The 22,962-nt window shown below is 38.2% G+C and overlaps 1 protein-coding gene across 1 annotated transcript in view; it reads right to left on the bottom strand.

Annotated features, from left to right (window-relative positions):
• Dok6 (docking protein 6) overlaps positions 1–22,962 on the bottom strand; it is a 407,151-nt gene that overhangs the window by 83,220 nt on the left and 300,969 nt on the right. The window contains exons 6-7 of the mRNA XM_005065385.4: positions 22,696–22,834; positions 10,709–10,826 (exon numbers count right to left, since the gene is read on the bottom strand). Of these exons, the coding sequence (XP_005065442.1) occupies positions 10,709–10,826; positions 22,696–22,834 (257 nt within the window). The remainder of the gene's footprint in view (positions 1–10,708; positions 10,827–22,695; positions 22,835–22,962) is intronic.

The raw sequence follows: 22,962 nt of genomic DNA on the forward strand, positions 1-22,962 counted from the left end.
TAAATGTTTTATTCTGTCCTGTCTTTAATTCTGTCAACCCGGGGGTTAGTCACAGAGTCACAAACAAGCTAGAAAACCAAGACAGCTTGTTTGACAAATCTAATCTGTGCCTTGAATGAGTTCTTTGCATTTTGTATCAGTGCCTGATAATTGGTGGAAAAGTGATCAATAAATGGGAAAAAAGTCTACAACACCTTTCTCCATACATGGAACCTGAAACCACAACTGACTTATTAGGACTTAAGGTGCTTTATGTGGGATTATATGTACAATATATTACCTAGTATAGTCTCTTGTTCACAGGAGAGTGATGCAGAGCATATGCGCACCTCCTTTCTGTAAAATGTTTTCAAACAGCTTCAGCTTCTTAAATTCCAATAAAGACTGTGCACACCCATGATAGAAGCTGGATCATTGTCTGTCCATGCTTACCACTTACTGAGTATGACAGTTAAGTTATTGAAGAAAAAGACTTGGAGTTTCCTGACTCATAGTATTGTGTAGTTTTCAGAAGAATGGATTTGATTCCCAGCAGTCAATGAAGATATGAATAATACATTGTGATTCCTATTTTTAAATAAATTTATTTAAATGAGAAACAATCTTATTTTACATATAAATCCCAGTTCCCTCTTCTTCCCATCCTCCCATGCCCCTCACGAAACCCCTCATCCACTCCCCAGGGAGGGTGGAGCCTTCCATGGGACATCATTAAAATCTGTCAATTCATTTGGGGTGGGGTCTAGGCCCTCCCCTGTGTATCTAGACTAAGAGAGTATCTCTCCAAGAGAAATGGGCTCCTGAAATCCGTTTGTGCACTAGAGATACATCCTGGTTCCACTGCCAGAGGCCCCATACATTGCCTAGTTCTCTTAGCTGACTCCCAAGTTCAGGGGTCCTGGTTCAGTCCTATGTTGGTTCCCCAGCTGTCAGAATGGGGTACATGAGTTCCCACTTGCTCAGGTCAAGTGTTTCTGTAGTTTTTCCCTACATGGTCTTGACCCCTTTGTTTGTCACTCCTCCCTCTCTGAAACTGGATTTCAGGAGTTTGGCTCAGTGTTTCTCTGCTTCTGCTTCTATCAGCTACTGAATGAAGGCTCTAGGATGGCATTTAAGGTAGTCAACATTCTCATTGTAGGGGAAGGGCATTTAAGGTAGCTTCTCCACTATTGCTTAGATTCCTAGTTGGGGTCATCCTTGTGGATCTCTGTATAATTTCCTAGTGCCAGATTTCTTTAAACCTGTATTGGCTCCCTCTATTGATGTGTCTCTTTTCTTGCTCTTCTCTATTCCTCTCTCCACTCAATCTTCTTGATCCCTCATGTTCTCCTCCTCCCTTCTCTTTTCCCCTCCTTTTTCTCCTCCCTCCCCTCTCTCCCCATATTCCTTAATTGTTCAGAGGCTCTTGTACCTCTCCCCTTCACTGGGGGACTATGTATGTCTCTCTTAAGGTCCTCCTTGTTTCCTAGGTTCTCCGGAGGTGTGGATTGTAGGCTGGTAATCCTTTGCTCTATGTCTAATATCCATATATGAGTGAGTACATACCATGTTTGTCTTTCTATGACTGGGTTAACTCACTCAGTATGGTTTATACTAGTTCCATCTATTTGCTTGAGAATTTCAAGATTCCACTGTTTGTTTTTTCTGCTGAGTAGTACTCCATTATGTAAATGTACTACATTTTCTTTATCCATTCTTCAGTTGAGGGGCATCTAGGTTACTTCAAGTTCTGGCTATTGCAAATAATGCTGTTGTGAACATAATTGAACAGAAGTCCTTGTTGTGTGAATGTGCATCCTTTGGGTGGGTGCCAGCAAGGAGGCCTGCGAAGTCTGTGGGATCTCCAACAGTGGAGCCAGTGTTTATCCCTCGTGCACAAATGGACTTTGGGACTCCATTCCTTATGGAGGAATACTATTGCAGCCCATATACACAAAATAGGGCATAGGTCTCCCCCCCAAATGATGTGACAGACTTTGATAATCCCCTGTGGAAGGCTTCACTTGGGGAGTGGGTGGGAGGTGGATTGGGGAGGTTGGTTGGGGCATGGAAGAATGGGAGGGTGAGGAAATGGGGGAATTGATATGTAAAATAAGATTATTTCTAAAATAAAAAAGTTTTGTTCTTAAAACAAAAGGGGGGAGTAAAATTGCTGGATCTTGAGGTAGACTGGTTCCCATTTTCCGGAGAAACTGCCATACTGATTTCCAAAGTGGCTGTACAAGTTTGCACTCCCACCAGCAATGGAGAAGTGTGCCCTTTTCTCCACATCCTCTCCAGCATAAACTGTCATTGGTGTTTTGGATTTTAGTCATTCTGATAGGTGTAAAATGATATCTCAGAGTTGTTTTGATTTGCATTTCCCTGATGGCTAAGGATGTTGAATACTTTCTTATGTGTCTTTCAGCCATTTTAGACTCCTCCATTGAGAATTCCTTATTTAGTTTTGTACCCCACTTTTTAATTGGATCCTTTGGTGTTTTGGAGACTTGCTTCTTGAGTTCTTTGTAAATTTTGGAGATCAGCCCTCTGTCTAATATGGGGTTTGTGAATATCTTTTCCCATTCTGTGGGCTGCCTTTTTGTCTTGCTGACTGTGTCCTTTGCCTTACAGAAGCTTCTCAGTTTCAGGAGGTCACATTTGTTAAGTGTCGATGTTACGGTCTGTGCTACTGGTGTTATGTTCAAGAAGTGTTCTCCTGTACCAATTCCTTCAAGGGTACTTCCCACTTTCTCTTCTAAGAGGTTCAGTGTGGCTGGATTTATGTTGAGGTCTTTGATCCATTTGGACTTAAGTTTTGTGCATGGAGATAGATATGGATCTGTCTGTAATCTTCCATGTGTCTGTATCTGTGATTTCCTCTCCTCTTTTTTTTTTTTTTTGGTTTTTCGAGACAGGGTTTCTCTGTATTGTTTTGGAGGCTTTGCTGGAACTTGCTCTGTAGACCAGGCCAGCCTTGAACTCACAGAGATCCACCTGCCTCTGCCTCCTGAGTGCTGGGATTAAAGGCATGTGCCACCAACACCTGGCTTGTGATTCCCATTTTTACAAGTTTATTTAATACAACCCTAGAGTAACTTTGTCATTAATGCAGAGACATGTTCAAGTAATAAAATTGATTATATTATCATTTTCAGCATCTTATTGCTTATTTATCTTAACTTTTGTAACATTATCTTGTAAAGGTAATATATGTCATTATTACTTATATTACATATAATATTACTCATTATATATCTTATATCTTTCATAACACCTTATTTATTTATTAAAAGATTTTTTGTTTTGTTTTTCAACACAGGGTTTTTCTGTAGATTTGGTGGCTGTCTTGGAACTTGCTCAGTAGACCAGACTAGCCTCAAATTCACAGAGGTCATCCTGTCTCTGCCTCCAGAGTGCTGGGATTAAAGGTGCGTACCACCACTGTCTGGCTTAACAGTTTTTTAAAACAAGGCCCTCTAAATCAACTGAACATAACTCTTATGAACTCAGAGACTGAAGCAGCAAGCACAGGGCCTACATGTCTTATAGCTTTAAGTTTAGTATTGTTATGGGACTCCTGAGATATGGTGAGATAGCAATGTGCAAAAGTTTCTGTGTGAATATGCACTTTTGAGCATTTAAATGCATATGCACATGGAAAAAGCTCATCTTATCTGTATTAATTCACCTGGTCATTTAATCATATCCTATGTGTATTATGTGATAAACAAAATGCACTATTTATGTACCCTCCATGAAACTTGATTGGCATTGAACTACGTATCTTACCTATATTTGTTGTGATCCAATAATTCAGTGGGGAAGTTTGGTGGAGAAGAAATCAAATTTAGAGCATATTTTAAAAATTTTTCAACTTAAATCAAAATAATAAAACAATTTTTTACAATCATTGCTGGATCATATTAATTAAAGAGAACACCTGGAAACCTTTATCTATTGATTTATGTAGTAATTACTGGGTGCTGAAAAGTGATTTCGTGTCTGATTTGCTTTACGTCATGTCTTCAGCATTTGTCTTGTGCTATTCCAGAGAATTTTACCATCTCAGTCCTGAGGTTCAAGTCTTTTACATTTTCAATAATGTAATGCTCTTGAGAACAAGATGAGCAGTACCAGATCCAGCCAAGAGAGTGCATGCCAGAGAAAGGGTGATCTCCAAAAGGCCCCTGGGCATCTAGTATAAGGCGGTTAGCAACACCCAATGATTGGGACTGGACACTGATGGGTTGAGTATGCAGAGTGATGGGGTTGGCGGAATGCAGCGTGAGTCTGTTCAGTGATAGTAAAGTCCTTAGGCTCTAGAACTCATTGGCTCCAAGAGCTTCTAGATTCCTTAGACAACCTGGAATGAGTGGCTTTGGAAAAGTGATTTCTTTGTTGAGGATGCTACGTCTTATACTTGATTGTAAGAAGAAAAAAATGATTCTGTGAAGGTTCAGAACTGAATCTTATTTTTCTCCTGTAAAATCCTGGGGTAGGTGAGCCTTAGAATCAGTATTTGTGGAATTCTAAAGGCTAGAAATGTGTCACAGTGTGAGCTTTTTATGAAGTCTTTGGGAGTGAAATTCTTCATGCATAATAGAAAGTGATTCTATTTGGAAGCAAATAATAGACCTTATTTGTATCAGGTAGCAAACTTGCCATTGCCAGAGAGAGAAACTTCTTAGTGTGAATTTAACTTATTTTAATACACTGACATTTACTTACATTTATTGAACACCTTGCATTAAATAATCCTATTTATTGAATGTGGTTAGTTCTAGTATGCTTATTTTAGGGACAAATAAAAATGAAATTTATTAAGGTTAACTATATTACCCAAAGTCAGACAGCTTAACAGTGGTAGAGTTACCATTCAAATCAGGTTTCTTTGACTCCAAAATTCAGGAATGGATGATGCCCTTTCACAAAACTTATCTCCCATAGTCTGTCTGAGTCAGTACCATAAAAATAAAACCATCCACAATGTCAGTAGAAAACAGCCCAAGGGAAAAATCTGGATTTAAGCAAATACATTGATATAAAGTTATGCTTTAGTTCCTCAGAGAGCAGAGAAGAGGGTCTGATTAATTATGACTGTAGGAGATAAGAAATATTTCACAGTAGGAATATTTTGTACATTAATTTGTCTCAAAACAGAGATATCCAGAGAGGTACTTTTTGTTTTGACTTACTTCTCTTAAGGTAAGGATATGCAGTAAATTTCCATAAATGTGGTTTAATAGACAGAAAGTGTCACTTCTGGGAGAGGAGTCATGTTTCTAAGAGCTGTTACTAAATTGCCAGGAGCATGCTGCTGCCAATGGGGAATGTTGATGTATTTGGCTACTTCTGATTGTCCTGCCTGCTTACTCCAAAAACATGGAATCTGAATATAGGAATGATGCAATGTAAACTACTCTTTCCTTTTGCTGCAAATTTCTGTATAAGTTTTTGGTTTAAAAGACTTTTACTCTGCAATCTATCTGGAAAAAGTGTCGTGGTGAAATTTTAAATAGAAAAATATCAATGGGAAAATTATACAGAATTCAAGTTTAAAACTGAATGGGATGTAAAGAAGGACAGAGGGTCATAGCTAACTGAAGAATAAATAAAACCTTTGATTTACCTCAGTAGTCTCTGTTGGAATTTTCTTTAGCATTTTCTGAAGGTTATCTCTAACTTTAATAGCCTGTTTCTGTCCCGTCCTTCTGAGAAATTGGAGCCACAGATGCCCTTTCTGTGAGCATCAAATGCCTTTGGTGTAATTAGGTGAGCTTCGGTGCTGACACTGGTGGTCTGTAGCTTAATTACAGACACACAGAGGGCAGAAGAGGGCATGCAATTCAGAGTTGGCATTTGGATCTTAATCGGTGTTAATGAAAGCAGAACTTCTAAAGCTCCCATCTTTACAGAAGAAGGAGCTCCAATCATCTTTATTCAAACTGTTCAGAAACAAAGCAAAGTATATCTGTCCCAATTAATTTTGCATAAAAATAAGAGATTTGCACATATCAAAAAATAGGAATGGAATGTCCTCCATAAGCACATTCTCTGAGACCACCACCCCTATCCTTTCAGTACAGTTTATTGAAGAAAAGCTAATCCTAGTGGGAGAGCAGCAGGTGAAGAGAGAAGAAATGGAGGTAATAGGTTAAAGGGACAGATTTACTACACCTCAGATTGGTTTGTGTGCTTGCTAAATTAATGACTAGCAATAGGAAATGTCTATGCTCAGTCACAATGTCCCCTCTCAATCCTCCCCTGCCAACTCCTCTTTCTCCTTCTCTCTATCTTTATTTTAATAGAGAGAAAGTATTGTGTCTAGAAGAGGCTCATCTTCCTACAAGCTGTTAACCAAAACACCAGAAGCAGGCTGATGAGTTCCCTTCAATCTCCCCCAATTTTCTTTCCTCTCTCTCCTTCCTTGTCCACATATATCCCAATACTTTAAAAGTTAATGAACAACTTGTGAGAATAGTAATTTTAAACATAATTTCAGAGTCAAAAGCTCAAAATCATGTTTTTTTTTTCCTTCAGCAGTGTAGGCTTCCTTGAATTTAGAGAAAGCATTTCTGTGTGGGTGTGACATGAACATTTGTATAGACAGAGAGGAAGTTAGATAAATACAGGCAATAAATCACCTGCTAATACAAATTAAAAATCTCTACCTCCTAAAATAAAGAGAAGTCCACTTCTGCAAGGAAAAGTGGGCAAAGTCCACCTACCGTGAGCTCCTTGGGGTGGTGGTGGTGAAGAGTAACTATTACTTAGGGCAATGGGAGGCTTGTTAGAAGCTAATGATTTCTTTTCTCATTTATTTGATCCGAACTCCATGATCTCTCACTCTGTCAGAGCACTCTCTGAGAGTAGCATGGAGGGAATCAGCTTAGTCTATGTCACTTATTCTCCAATCACAATGCCAAATGCTGCAACGCATTAACTGACATATTTATTTTTAAAGGAGTGTCTGGCAACATACAAAGAAACGAACAGAGCAAAACTTAGCTCAGTTTAAAGTGTAGAGGCTGACAGGCAATCGAAGTTTTATGTAAGTTTAATATAGATTAGTCTGTTTTCAGGCCATGAATTTTTTTCAGCTCTAGTACATGTGCTGCTTATTAATGAATCCAATCTATTAAACTTGGAGCACATAAGACTTTTCTCCTTTTCCTTCTGAATGAAATTCACTGCGTTTAATTCACATTGATCTGTAGCTTCATATCTCGGATGAAAAAATGTGATGAGGAAATTTTGAAAATGAATTTGCATTCCTGCATCTTACCTGTGGTTTGCTTGCTACAACAGCTAATCTTCATTGAGAGTTTTGCTGGGTTTAGAATTCTGTGGAAACTGTCTCTGATTGCACCTGGGACAGTGTTTCTAGAAAGGGATAACATAAGAGAGAAGACCTGTCTTGGATGTATATAGAGCTATCTCATATCTTTGGGTCTCAGGCTGAATACAAAGGAGACAGCTAGGGGAGAGTAGCTGCCTTCTTGCTCTGAATTCCAAGTAAAGTCCCGATGTGACCAGCTACCTTATCCTTCAGTTGTCACATGTCGAGTGTATTTCCCTGAACTGTTAATTAGAAGAACGTCTCCTGTCCTAGGATTCTTCTTGTTCATAGTCAATGAAATATAATTTACACTGAATAGATTCTTTTATTCCATGTACAGAAATTACCTTAATACAGTAACAAACCAGCTAACCAGAGAATAGTGTGACATGGAGCCTGTATGAATGAAAACTGACTGATAACTTGACAAACAACATTCACATCACTAGACTCTGCAAACTGCACAGTGACAGCCAACTGTGAAAAAGAAATGGTGGCAAGTCAAGGTCACAACTAAGGATGCAAGTTAACCATAGTGGTACATGCAATTTTGTTAAAATTAGAGATTCACAAAGGGGTACTGAAGTTCATTGCTTCTATTTTTATTTCTCCCTTGTTTCAGTAATTTTATTCAGTGCTGATTTCACTAGAATTTAGTTACAATGCAGAAAACTTCTAAGGATTCCTGTCCCCTGCTTATGTGGACTGCTACATAAGAGTAATTCATTTCTGTCAAGTGCCCCTAACAAGTTCATATCTATAACTGTTTTCTACCAACTATCTACTTATTTTCTGCCCATCTTTGTATCTAACTACTTATTTTATCTCCACGTGAATATCTAATTATTACTACCCTTGTGTATGTTATAATGGCAAAATAGTGTTACATCAAAAGGTAAAGTGTATTAGTCTAAGGAAAATGTAGTACATCAATCAACCCACAGTTAATGAAATATTATTTGTTAAGGGAAACCTTTTCCTTGAGAGAAGCCTTTCTGCCAGCCTGGTTCTAGAGCCGCATCAGTCCCAAATAAACACACAGGAGGCTATATTAATTATGAAGCTGTTGGCCTTGCTTGTTTCTTACTGGCTAGCTCTGACTTAAGAAATTACCCCATAATTGTTAATCTAAGTATGTCTCTTACCGGAGAATGGTTCCGGGCTTCCTACCCCCATGGCATTACATCTTGACTCTCTTGTGTTTCTCCTTCCCAGAATCCTCCTGGACTCCTAGTCCCACCTATCTAAATTCCTATTGGCCAGACAGTGCTTTATTAACATAAGACTTCCCCAACAATTATTTATATTGAAAATATATCCATATGTCTGTATGTATATAGTACAAAGTAATAACCAACCAAATAAGCAGGGAATAGCATGATATAGAATGTTCATTGTAAGTATAAAACATTTCAAATCCTAACTTTTATAGAAATTATTAATGAAGGTAAAAGCATAGAAAATTTTAAATGCTTACTATCTTGATTTTAGAATGCAAAATTAACATTGTCCTTCAAAGAATATCTGGCAGTGTTTAAAGAGATAGCTCAACACTCATTGACGTGAAATTATTTCATATCAAAAGCAAAAACTTTTCAGTCCAAATACTATCTCCTCTATTGGAGAAAAGCTTCAGTTATGTGGTCATGAAAACAACTGTCTGTTATTCTGGAATCATCAAACAAAGCTGAGTGCTAGGAAATTGCCTTCCAATCCTCCGTATTAATGTGTTAGGATATTTTACTTAGATATTTATTATCAATTATTTGATTCAAATGTTCCAGTTTCTACTTGAGAATAATACGTCCGTATATCCATATTTATTACCTTAAAAGCATGGTTTCTGACTTTAACACAAAAGATAGTGTCAATCAAACAAGATCATGAACTATTTTGGAGGGGGCAGTAGAGTGTAGAGACAGGAAAAACTCATTTATTCATTTTCCTCTCTGAACTTTTTTTTTAAATACCACATTCTTATGATATAGCCCTGGCTTATTTGGAACTCACTTTGAAGAACAAGCTAGCCTCAAACGTGCATAGATCTTTCTCCCTCTACTGCCTGAGTGCCTGTGGGCCATCACACCTGGTCCTTTTTTTCTGTCTGTTTTTCTCATACCAAGTGGGTATTTGCTTGGGGGGTGAGACTGGAACATTCTAGACAAGTCTTAGTACTAACCTATTTTCCTGTTACCTTTTTCTGATTTCTGACCTCCTCAGGATAGTTTCATTTGTGTTCCTTGACCTTCAGTTTTTAATATCTTAAATATTTTCTGATCTAAATAGGTAACACTGAAAAAAAAAACTGCCTTAAGTACAAGCATCAAGTCAGCCATAAATTTAAATGACCATTTAAAGTATAAAATGAATAAAATCCTTCCAACTTCTTTTCCTTGAAGAACATATATTTAATCATTTCTTGGGTGATCAAATTTATTCATCCCTATGAAACTCTGGCAAAAAAATAAGGCTAGAAAAACACATTATTTCACTTTGCTTGTAATGTAGTTTTTGTGTAGCAAAGCAATTAGTGCTGTTAATAAATACAAGACTAAATGTAAAGGATGAAAAAAAGAGCAACAAAATGAAACAAAAACACCAAGCTATGGCTTAAATAGTTACGCATTCCCTTGGTATTTTACTGGGTGCCTACCTCATTCAAACCTGTTGTGTGTTTTCAGCTGTGCATTTCAGTACTATACTTATGTTTCTTCATCCAGGGAGCATACTCTATATGAAGGGCACCAGTGATCATTTAAGACAAAAGAGAAAGAATAGGAAAGGCAATGGCAGGTTTTCTGTGGCTGCACATCAGTTGTCTGATACCTTTCCTGTCCCTTCACTCAGCAAACCATTCCCATATTGGTTAGCTGGTCACCGGGAAAACCACGGAGACATCCTGTTTATATTCTACCCCTTTTATGTTGCTCCTCCCCAATGGGTCTCTCTGATAAGATGTTGGCTACATCTGAAAGCTTCAGTGGGTAAGTCTGTGAAGCATTTTAGTACCAAGCCTGAAACCAGTTCCTGACCAGATGCTTAATCCTAGGAAGAATAAAAGACATCGAAAAAGAAGTACTTTCTAAAGCAGCACAACATTCAGTTTTCCGTTTTCCACCATGTGCTTTGTTTCAGTCAACATCTTCTGCCAAATTTGGTCCTCATCCATCACGATGATTTTAGGAATCATTTTATAGCATGTATGTATAAAATGATAGCTTTAAAGGAGTAATGGTGAATCTCAGAATTCCTACTGTGCCCTGAGACAGTTGATAAGTGGAAACAAAGGGAAAGCAATTGATGCAAACACACAGCAATTTACACAACTCCTTCAAGGAAGGAAGCCATTGGCAGCCAGTGTGGCCTCTTCATTGTAAAGCTACTTGCCTTGCAAGCTGTAGATTTCTCCGACGCTGTTCTGACGGGTAATGTGATGCCAGTATGCACTACGCGGAAGAGAGATGGATTTCGATAACGTCATTGGTTCAGTCAGGCTTGTCTGAAGCTAAAAGAGAAGCAAAATGTATCTTAGGCCTTCTTGGAGATATCAAGCTCAAATCAGCCTCTAAAATGCCAAGAATTGAATGAGAGTGACAGAAAGCAGAATATGTGAAAGATATCCATATAATTCCCCATTCAATGATAACTGTGTCAAAAGTGAAATTGCCCCTGACAGGTTTCCCATGCTCCAGTGGGACAGCCCCACAGATGTGCACATATAGACAGCTCTAACTAGACTTAGTGGGAGAGAGAGAGAGACAGAGAGACACAGAGACACAGAGAGAGACAGAGACAGAGACAGAGAGAGACAGAGGGAGTGCGGGAGGCAGGGAGGCAGGGAGGGAGGGACAGATATGGGCAGACAAGGTGGGAGGGTGGGTGCATGGGGATGGGGGTGAACATTGGAAAAGGGCAATCACTCAATGGGTACAAGAGCTTAAAAGTCAGTTGGCCAGGTGCATTCCTGTAACCCCAGTGCTGCAGGGATGAACACTTGAACAAATCATGTGCATTTGTCTGTTCATATGTGAGTGTACAGCAGGTCCTGTCTCAAGGGGATAAGTTGGAGTGTGATAAAACAGGAAACCTGATGGTCCTTTGATTTCCATACACAGGAGCTCACCTGTCATACATGTGCGTACACCACACACATGCCACTATTATATATTAAAACACACATCAAAAAGGAAAAGAAAAAATACACATTCTTAATTTGTTAGGAATGAAATCTGCCTTGTTACAAGAGGCACTAATGATCTCAGTGGCTTCTTGCCAATGGAGAAAGAACAATGGCAAAATACCCAGGGGAGAATCAGTCGCAGGCCACCTTGGGAACTGGTTTGCACTTCAGTAGTTGAGAAGTATTTACATTGCCCACAGTGTTTTGCAATGTATGGAATGGAGAAATGATTGAAGGAATGAAAGAGTAAGCTGTCACAGTGGCATGCCCTAGAAAAGGTACCAAACACAAAAGAGCCATTTTCAGACTTTTCCTAACACCTACTCCTACCTTTGTGCAGGGCTGCTTTTCTTTAATGCATTATTTTCTTTCACATACTGAATGAATATTCTGAGAATCTCCGTGATAAGAGAGCTAAATGTGTTTGTATTTTTAATGAACTGTTTTGAGGTTAACCGATTACATCATTCTCCAGAGATATGATTAACACACGCGAGCGCGCGCGCACACACACACACACAGATTAGCAATTAAAACAAGAAATTTATTTATATTGTTTAAAAAATACAGAAGTGGTTTGACTTGATCTTTATTACTTTAACACAATGTATAAACAGACCTCTTAGCTACTGCCTTCCCAAAAGCTAAGAATGCCATCAGATAACTTCTGAGCCCCACATCAGAGTTGTCTCTGCTTCACTGCAACTTTTCCACTTGACATTACCATTGCTGTATTTGGAAAATGCCTCAATTTATGCTTTTCTTTGTTCTGTTGGTATGAAATTTTCATGAAATGCTGTCACATTGCAACATTTAGAATAATCTGAATTTTCTGTCTTGTACAAGATCAACACACTTGGTTTATATGAAAGGCCTGCTGCCAGAGCAACTTTGCAGCTGACCCTTAAGTATCTCCAATGATACATTTCAAGTTCTCTTCCCTACTTACACAATATGCATGCTTCCCACACCCATAATGCATATACATTGGTATGTGTAGGAATGTGAAGGAAACAGATTTTGTTTGCTGTGTTGATATTAAGTAGGGCTGTCTGTATCTACAGCATCCTTGTTATGAATGCCCCAGCCCTGACAGCTGGAAACAGCTTTGTATGGGGCTATCCATGTTTAGACACCATCAATATGCCCACATAGATAAACTTCATCTCCCACTATTGTATAGAAGTAGACGCAGGTTTCATTCTATGGTGCTGTTACTGAGAGAGGAAGCCAACTTCTCATATGGAACATAGAGTTGATTAAACACATAAATCTTTATTTAATTCATGTCAGCAATGCCCATTAATAACATCAACTAAAGTGAATTCATACTAATCACAGTTCTGTTTATTATCTGATCTTTATTATTTTCTTAATCTAACCTAATTTATTATTTTTCATAAAATAGAGATTTCTGAAATTTAATGAAAGTCATTTTCCTTCTGTAGTTTAATTTTGGTAAATACTTTTTTTATACCAGATAGTATAGAAACATAATAGGTATATGGTAACTGTTGAAAATAAAAACCAGGAAACCAGCAGAAAATTCCCCCCTTACACATCTGAGGCATCACCCCTCTTGTTGCTATAGTTCTCCTTGTCCTTGCTGTCAATGCCTTTGGCTATATTCAGTTTCTTCATTCCTTTGCTTTCACTTTAGTTACTTTCTATTCACTTGTGGAAAGAGAGACATCTGTACTGTAAAAATTGGTTATGGATTTTTCTTGACCTGTTTACCTGTGTTTTCCTGCACTACATCATAGTGTCACTCGCCATTCATACCTATATAAAGCACTGTCATGGAGTGAATTATGTCATCACCAGATACACTGAAGTTTAAGATCCTGGTGTGATTCAAGAAAAGAGAGAGAGGAAAGTTATACAAAGTGACTATTTAAGGTTAAAAGAAGACAGTGGGGTACAACCCTAGTCCAAGAAGACAATGGCCTCATAAAAAAAGGAGGAGACTGCAGGGAATAACAGTCGTGTGAAAAACAGGCCATGGATGACACAAGTAGAAAACAGACATTTACAAAGCAAGCATTGAGGCATCAGAAAAAAAATGTAAACCTGTTCAGTGTTGATTTCTAACTTTCAGACTACAGAATTGTGAAAAAGTAAAGCCACCCACTGTACAGTATGTATTACAGCCATATCAGACTAATATAGGAGACTTTTAAGTAATCTAACAAGGAAGATGTCCACTCTCAAATCTGATCTGTCCTGTAATTTTTAATTTTCTTGTTACCTATAAACAATGCATTGAAAAAGCCTTTGAATAGTCATATTGGATAAAATATTATTTGTAGTAGAAAGATAGAAAGAAACATGCACATTTGCATAAATATGTAAAATAAAATTGTGAGACCATTTGTACAAACCCACACTTGGATTTTCTATTGCTTGGATTCAACATTGTGAATAGAAGCATCTTGGGAAGGAAAGGGTTTATTTCATTTTACAATTCTTCATTACTGAGATAAGTTAGGGCAGTCACTCCATGCAGGAACTGAAGCAGAAGCCACGGAGCCACACTGCTTACTGATTTGCTATCCATGGTTTTTTTAGGCTGTTTTTGTGTACAACTTAGTACCACCTGTCTAGGGGCATGGTCACTGTCAGTGACATCCTAGGGTAGGCACCCTCACATCCATCATTTATCAAAAAAATGTCATACAAACTTGGCTGTAGGTAATCTGATGAAGACTTTCTCAATTGAGGTTTTTTGGTTTGTTTTATATTTAATGCTAGCTGTGTCTAGTTGAAAAAAAGGATACCTTGTTTTATTATTGTGTTTTAATAAATGAAACAAGGATTGATTCGTGTTTTCTAGTTCCTTCTTTTGGGAGAATCTGCTATATTGATTATGTGTGTGGGTGTGTTTTTCTAGTGAGAAATTGTTTAAGAAACCAAACAAATCCTGGACCTTTGTGCCAGCCTCTCTGAGTGCTTATCCACTAACTCTCCTGCAGGCAGCACTGACCTGCTTTCCATTTTGCAGGTTAGCATTAGGCAGGGTTAGGAGTTAGAAAGGATGCTTCAGCACAAGTGCAGAAATCAGTTCGACAGGGGGACAGTTAACTCAACCCTTGAAACACTTGCCAGTGCTTCCTGTCACCTCCTTTTTGTTGTAGCCACTTGAAATAACATTTAGTTCACTGGAAGGCTGAGCAATGAACCAGGAAATGCTTATTTCGTGTCTGAAAAGAGTGCAGGTCACAGCTCCACCAAGTGTGAAGAGTAGTCGTGATGTCTGTGTCCTACCAGAGAGTAATGCCCACAGAGGCAAAGTCAAACAACATGGCTAAGGCCCAAAGTGCTCAATGCACAGATGAAGCCGATGCCTCTGTGGGCAAGCTGCCTTAGATATTATTTGGGCAATCAATTAAAGAAGTTTTTATTTGTATATATTTGAGATTCATATATAGCTAATATAAAACCAGATCCCAGTACCATTTGCAAAAACAGAGCAATCAAAGGAATGACATCGGAGGTGAGGACACATATTTGGTCTAAGCCAAGGTGATCTATAGAAGTACAAATCTAAGAAATATAAAGAGAAGGAATATTTGATCAGTGTGGGCAGGTAGGGAGAGGTAGAAGAGATATAACAGAGCTAAACATCTGTGTATATTCATGAGCGTGCCTGCCATGTATATGAGTGTCTGTGTGTACATGTGTACATGTGAATTACTCAAACTAAAACAAAAAAGGATAGTATCTTTCTTTCTGTTGATAGGAAGAAATCCCTGATAAAACCAACTTAGGGGAGGAAAGGTTGGCTTACAGTTAAAAGATACAAACACCATGGTGAGAAATTCAAGCAAGCCTGAGCTCAGCTGCCACATCACAATCATAGTCGGGAGGAGAGAGAGAGCAGTGAATGCCTTCTTTCTTTATTAATACAGTTCAGGGTCTCAGGCAGGGAATGGTGACCCCAACAGTGGGTGGGGCTTCTGCCTTGAATGTAAAATCTCCCATAGCCTTATCTCTCAGGTGATTCAGATCTGTCTAAATAACAATTAATACTAACCATCACATCAATGTAAAGAGTTAAATGCTTCATGGAATATAAGCAAACATTTTTGTTGATATGTCTGAGACAGGAGAGAATGGATAAGAATATATGCTATAAAAAGAAAAAAAACACTATTACAGTGGGACCAGGATTTACCCCTAGTGCTTGAACTGGCTTTGTGGAGCCCATTCTCTTTGGAGGGATATCTTGCTCAGCCTAGATATAGAGGGGAGGGCCTTGGTCCTGCCTCAAAGTGAAGTACCAGGCTTCATTGACTCCCCATGGGAAGACTTACTCTCTCTGAGAAGTGAATGGGGGTGGGGTGGGGTGGGGGAAAGATGGGGAGAGCAGGAGGAGGGGAGGGAGTGGGAACTGGAATTGATATGTAAAATGAGAAAAGACTTTTAAATTTAAGAAGATAAAAAGATACCAATAACCCAAAACACACTAATTAATATAACATGTGAAATGCATGTTAGCTGTAAAAAGAAAAATTTTGTGCTTTGTAATAAAGTATGTACAAGGCACTCCCAATTGAGAATACCACATTTAATTTGTTCTTAGAAACAAGTTCATGAAACTTTAAAATTGTATGTGAACAGAGACCCCAGGGACAGTAAGCCAGTCATGCTTGGCACTGTTTGTAGTCATTAAAACAGCCCTTTGAAGTTTGATGGTTTATGGGCAATTGGTTTCACATAGACTTGGCTTAATTTTCAGTAGGGGACACCTCTTACTTAATCTTCCATTTTATTCAGGATAAATAGGAAGGAATTAGAAGACATTTTTGTTGAGTTTGTTTCAAGGTAACAAATAAAATGTGATTTACATAGTCATTTAATGGAAGTTGTTCAATGTCATTCATTTGCTCTTCATAGAATATTATTTTAATTTAGCTTGGAACAGTGATTGTTATTATTATATGTTTTTAATTATGTGCTAGCAAATTACATTTAGGGAATTTGAAAAAAAATATAAAACAAATCCTAGCATTACACTAATGACATCAAAACAAGTAGTTTTAACAACATTATTTTATTTTTTATAATCAAGGATATATTTTTTTTTACTTAAATTAGAAGAAGGCATGGGGGAGTAGGAAGGTTGAGTCGAGGTAAGAATAGAGGAGAGCAGGATGAGAGATACCATAATAGATTGAGTCATTATAGGCTTGAGGAGACAGCTGACACTAGTGAGATTTCCAGAGATCTACAAGGATAACACCAACTCGCAAACTAAACAATAGTGGAGAGACTACACTAATAGTCCCTCCTTGATGATAGGATTGATGACTACCCTATATGCCATCTTAGAACTTTCATCCAGGGACTGATGGAAGCAGAGACAGATACCCACAGCTAAACATTGAACTGAACTCCTGGAACCTAGTGACAGAGATGGAGGGGTGATGAGCAAAGGGGTCAAGATCATGATGATGAAACCCACAAAGACAGCTGACTGGATAAGGGGGAGCTCTTGAATCCCAGACTGATGGCTGAGAGGCCAACAGGGGACTGATCCAGACTCCATGGGAGTCTCAGGGAGGAGGCCACAGAAATCACTGGGGCCTTGGGTTGTAGATCAGTGTTTATCATGGTTTATGAATGATCTTTGGGAGCCCATTCCAAATAGAGGGATGCTATCTCAGCCTGAACACATGAGGAAGGGCCTAGGTCCTGCCCAGGATGAAATGACAGACTTTAGAGATCCCCCCCTAAGGAGTGCCTCACCCTCCCTGGGAAATGATGTGGGGATTGGGTGGGAGACTGGGGGCCTTGTGAAGGGACAAGGGAGGAGGGGTAGGAGAGGGAGCTGGGACTGACATGTGAAGCATTCATGTTTCTAATTTAAATAAAAACAAAATGGAAAAACAAAAAACAAAACAACAACAACAACAAGAGAAACAAGCTTGCTTCACATGTCAATCCCAGCTCCCTCTCATTCCCGTCCTTCCTTACACCCCCAGCCTACACTGCCAGAGAGTCTGGGAAACTGGGAGGACTCTAAGAGAGATATACATGGTACCCCAGATCTACAAGGATGACACCAACTGGCAATCTAACCAATGGTGGACAGGCTACCTTAAATGCTCTTCAGCCACAATGTGACTGATGACTACCTAGTATGCCATCCTAGAGCCCCCATCCAGTGGCTGATGGAAGCAGAGGCAGACACCCACAGCTAAACACTGAACTGAACTCCTGGAAACCAGATGCAGAGAAGGAGGAGTGATGAGCAAAGGGGTTAAGACAGGACTGGTGAAACCCACAGAAACAATCAAGAATACTTTTAAGAAGATATGTGCCTTCCATTCAAGCCAGGCTGGTGCTGCTTTCTTATTATTCTAGTTATTCAAGAGACTGAGGTGGGAGGGTTCTGAGATCAAGGACAGACCAGGAAAATCAATGAGACCCTGTCTAAAAATAGAAAAAAGAAGAAAAAAAAAGCCTTGAATAAGGGTTGGTGGTGGAGGCTTTATGTTCTGTTTCCAGCAGCACAGAGATGAAAGAATATCTGGATTTCCTTAAGAGTATCTCACATTTATAATTAGGGGGTAGATGTATTTAGAGACCTACTCTTTATTTATTTAGATTAGAAACAATCTTATTTTACATACCAATCCCAGTTCCCTCTCCCTCCCATCCTCTTCTGCCCTCTACTGACCCTCAATCCCTCCACTTTCTGCTCCCCAGGCTGGGGTGAGGAGAGGCCTTCCATGGGGGATCTTAAAAGTCTGTCACATCATTTGGGGCAGGGCCTAGGCTCTTCCCTGTGTGTCTAGGCTGAGTGTCTCTACTCTTTTGCTACAAGACTACTGATGAACACATGGTAAATACTAACATAAACAGCTTATGGTTGTTTTTACAACACAATTTTTCTCCTTTAAAATTTTAAATAGATAATGCTTTCTTTAAGTAATTTTCAGTATTGATAAACATAAAAATCTGGGATTGATGAATTTATGTGTAGCTCATTTCTCTTTGTTAGCCTCTTTATGAATTAGCTATCCCCAAGTTTCCAAAAAAGCCCTGCTTCCATGCTAACTTTCTAAAGTAGATGTTATTGCCAGGCTCTGCACAGCCTCTCATAGGAAGATGTAGATAAAGAACCAGCTTCACTTCACACTGCTCTGTTAGTCTTACTAGTGCACATCGCTTCCACACACCATGCCTACAATCACCTAACCCCACAGGACATGAGAGATGTGATCACCTTCACCAAAAGCAGCACTGATTACCCTCCCACAAGTTCTTACTTTGTCAGACAGGAGCTTGCTATGAAGCTCTTGAATCAATGATCTTCCCAAATGCCAGAAATACAGGTGTACACCAGCTTGTCCATTCTCACCTATCAAATTATTATGTTGACTTTTAAGATTTATTTGGCTTTGTTTGTTTTGAAATAAGGTGGCCTTGCACTTGTAATATTTTATTTGTATGCTGAGTTATTTTAACCTTTGAAATCTATTGTTTTCATTTAAGAAATATTATATTTGTTTGCTGAGTTGTTTTAACCTTTGAAATATATTGTTTTCATTTAAGAAAAGTATCTGCTAAAGGAAATAACATAAAAGTTAGGAAATAACATGGAAGTTAGGATCTTTTATATTAGGTAGCCCCTTTTCTTATATAGTAACAGCTTTAACTAATTAAAAGTAAGAAATGTCAATCATCATATCCCCTCTCTATGCACATGCAATTTCTGAAGAGACATCTGGACTATCCATAACACATTCCAGCTAAAGGAAAATAAAGTAACTTTTCTATCAATAATGCATTGTAGCCTCAGTGATCAAACTATATACAGGATTTTGTCATGTCCATTTTATTGTTCATTTTGGAGAAAATGTGTGATTTTTCATGTGCATGAATCTATCATGTGTGTTTGTGAAAAACTAATTGTATTTTTAGTGTTTTGAAATGAAACATTAGTAAATAAAGTGATTAGTTAGGATCATAAGTTTACATTCATTATTGACCATAACTTATTTTAATTGAGTTGTGTTGGTTAATTCCAGTCAATTCATATCAAAAAAGAAAATTTCATGTATATGGCTTTGACATTTCAAAATGGATACTTTGTCATTGTCACTAATAACTGATCCTCTTTTCTTACGATTATTATTACTATTGATGAGTAGTAGAGTCTTGAACTTTGAGAAATCAATTTGCATTTACTTTTTAAAAATTCATTTTACTTTATGTGTATGTGTGTGTGTGTGTGTGTGTGTGTGCATGTGTATGTGTATGTATGTGTGGGTACCCATGGAAACCAGAAGATAACACCACATTCCTTGAAACTAGAGTGGCAAGCAGTTGTGGGTACTGTAAACTAAATCTTGGTCTTCTCCAAGAACAGTAAGTACTCTTAACTGCTAAGCCATCTTCCAGCATTTGTATTTAGTTTAAATAGATATCATTTCCCCATGTATATGCATATGATTCCTGAAATTCTAAAGCTTCTGCAACTATGCCCAGACAAGTATGTTAAAGATATTCTATGTATCACCACAGTTAGATGCTTCAAAGTTCTTCATATTTTTGCTGTAGAAATCCTTATCATTTTCATGCTGATGGAACTCCCTCAGAATGTGTCTAAGAATAATGTTTTAATGGCATCCTGCAGTAGAAGCCAGACTGCTAAGAATATAACCATCTGGGAGGCCTTTTAGTTCCTTCAAAAGTTATAAATGAATATATCCTTGCCGCTTATAAAAGCTATCACTATATTTCATGCACTCTAAAATTTCATTCATTTTAAGACTTAACTTTATTATACCGAGCACTACAAATGATTGGTTCTGTCAGTCAAACTGGGACTTACATTTAAGTGAGAACTGCTAAAATAAAAGAAAAAGAAACAAGACCTGATCTGTCATCTTAGAATTGATGCAATATGGTAGTTCTTTCCAGATGATGCAGTTGCCTATGAGACTGACATGCTATCTAAGTGCTGATAGAGCACTCCATGTTACTATTTATATAGAACATCATTTCATAGATGGGCAGTGATGAATGATTAGTAAGTGCTTAAGTAAAGTTTAATTGGAGAAGGGTGAGGTTCACTTTCTATTGATATTTAAATTACTTTTCTACAGATCTCACTCCATTATCTTTCTGTCTAGTCTTTCCTGTGACAATGAAATTGAGGATTTCAGGGAAAGAAAAGCATTTTAAGTATTGATTTTTGTTTTGTTTTTCTATACAGGGTTCTCTGAGTAATATCCTTGGTGTCCTGGAATTCGCTTTGTAGACCAGACTGGGCTTGAACTCATAGAATTCTATCTTCCTTTCCTTCCTAACTGCTGGGATTAAAGGCATGCATCATCACTGCCCAGCTAAATATTGATTTACAGTGTTCATCTGTACAACTGACCAGCTGTGTCTAGAAAACACTGTTTCCTTGTCATCCAGCAACCAGTTTCTGATTGGATTTCAATTTCCCTTCATGAAGTGAAACCCATCCTTGGCACTCTTCTTAGAAAGAATAAACCATTGTTTTTCTGTATAAAACATATTCGTGTTAAAAAACTAAAGAAAATGTTGAAACTACCTAAGATCCAGCTTTATACAGAGTTATTTCTGCTCTTTAGGATCTTTCTCTCTGAAGGATCCATGAATGAGCTTTTCAGAGCTTTCCAGAAACTCACTTTGACTCTACTGCCATGATAGAATTATCACAACATTGGATGATACAAACTATTTGATCTCACAAAACTGTAGGCAATCTGAAGGGGGAGACTTCTTTTCTCTTCTCTTGTATTCATCTGTACAGTTTACTGACTACCAAAAAGTGCATAATGGTCTGGTGCCAGTTATTAAGTAGCTACTATGTATACAAAACACCATAATTAAGTTATATTACTTATAAATGCTTGGACAACAGCTCAGGCTTGTTACTAGTTAACTCTTACACTTAAATTAAGACATATTTCTTATCTGTGTTTAGCCACACATTCTAATCTTGCTTCTCTGCCTTTGCTGGAAACCTACATTTACATATGACATTCCAATGTGTGACTGAAATTTTCAAATAAAACCTGACAAAACTTAAAAAACAATTAAAGATATACAAGAATGGAGTCAGACATGGCGTCTTGGTAGCTGCGATTTCTCAGGTGTGCTCTATTTGCTGGTGGTGAGCAGAGGCATGGCTCCTTTAAGAGACAGCTTACTTGCTTGGTGCAATGGCAAAAATGGGCAGCTCTCCTAAGTGGCCTCACTACCAAACACTTATATGGTGTTTATGAGCAACAGGTGGCATGCTACTTGGTGGCAGCATGGTACTAGAAACTTCCCAGAGTTGGGGAGGTAAACATTGTGCCCAGAGCTGGTGATAAATGACCTCCATCTTGAGACTATACTTTTGGGGAATCGAGGGGGAGGAGCCAGTTGCCAACACACCATGACTTAAGTTACACAGTAGCTTTTCTTGCTCATGCAGACAAAAAAATGTTACAGGTACACAGTAAAGACAGATTCAGACAGAAAACTAAACTGTAAAGAGGTTAGCCTGTGTTTAAAACTATACATGCTTAGGAGAAAAAAGAAAAAAGGGTAGAGAAAGTCCTTAAAAAAGAAATAGAGAGAGGGGCCTGAAGAGATGGCTCAGAGGTTAAGAGCACTGGCTGTTCTTCCAAAGGTCCTGAGTTTAATTCCTGGCAACCTGCAACCACATGGTGGCTCATAACCATCTGTAATAAGATCTGGTGCCCTCTTCTGGCATGCAGGTATACAAGCAGGCAGAATACTATATGCTTAATTAATAAATCTTTTTTAAAAAAAGAAATAGAGTAATAAAAATATAATAAGCAATGTAAAGATGGAAAATGCACAAAGGGTATGGAGTGTGTATGTTATTGTGTTGTCTTCAAATTTTTGACTGCTAATGAACAAATAATAACTGCTGAGAGACATTTGATTATGAAAGCTGCCAAATTAAACCAACCTATATATTTTAAAGGTCTCTTGACTTCAAAATTTAGTCAAAAGATATGTTACTTTGGGAAAGAGTAGGGTATTACAGACCTTAGAGGTTGGCCTTCATAGGTTTGGTAACAGGGGCAGAATATTGGTGAACACCATGCACTATTCAAATTTACTCATATAGATATAGTATGTGTCAGCCTAGGGACATTTATTCACAGGCATTAGGTTACAGAGGATGGAGCCTTACCCGGGCCTTCTGCTCCATTTCTAGCATTAATCTTTCATGTTGCTCAGCTATGGCCAGTGTTGCAGAGTGGACCTTCTGATAGATCATTTCTCCTTCCCTTGTTTGAAAAGTGAACAGTCCTTCTCCTGTGTCACACATTCTGCAAAAAAAGAGATAAAGAGATGGGTCTCTGTGGCTTCAAGTGTGTCAACAGTTTCCATATCAAAGGTTTCCTCCTGCATTCTAGTTCATTCTTGAACAAACCATCCAATATATGCATCTCTAAAT

Source organism: Mesocricetus auratus, unplaced genomic scaffold (assembly GCF_017639785.1).
Source record: "Mesocricetus auratus isolate SY011 unplaced genomic scaffold, BCM_Maur_2.0 Super-Scaffold_100015, whole genome shotgun sequence".
Lineage (NCBI taxonomy): Eukaryota > Metazoa > Chordata > Mammalia > Rodentia > Cricetidae > Mesocricetus > Mesocricetus auratus.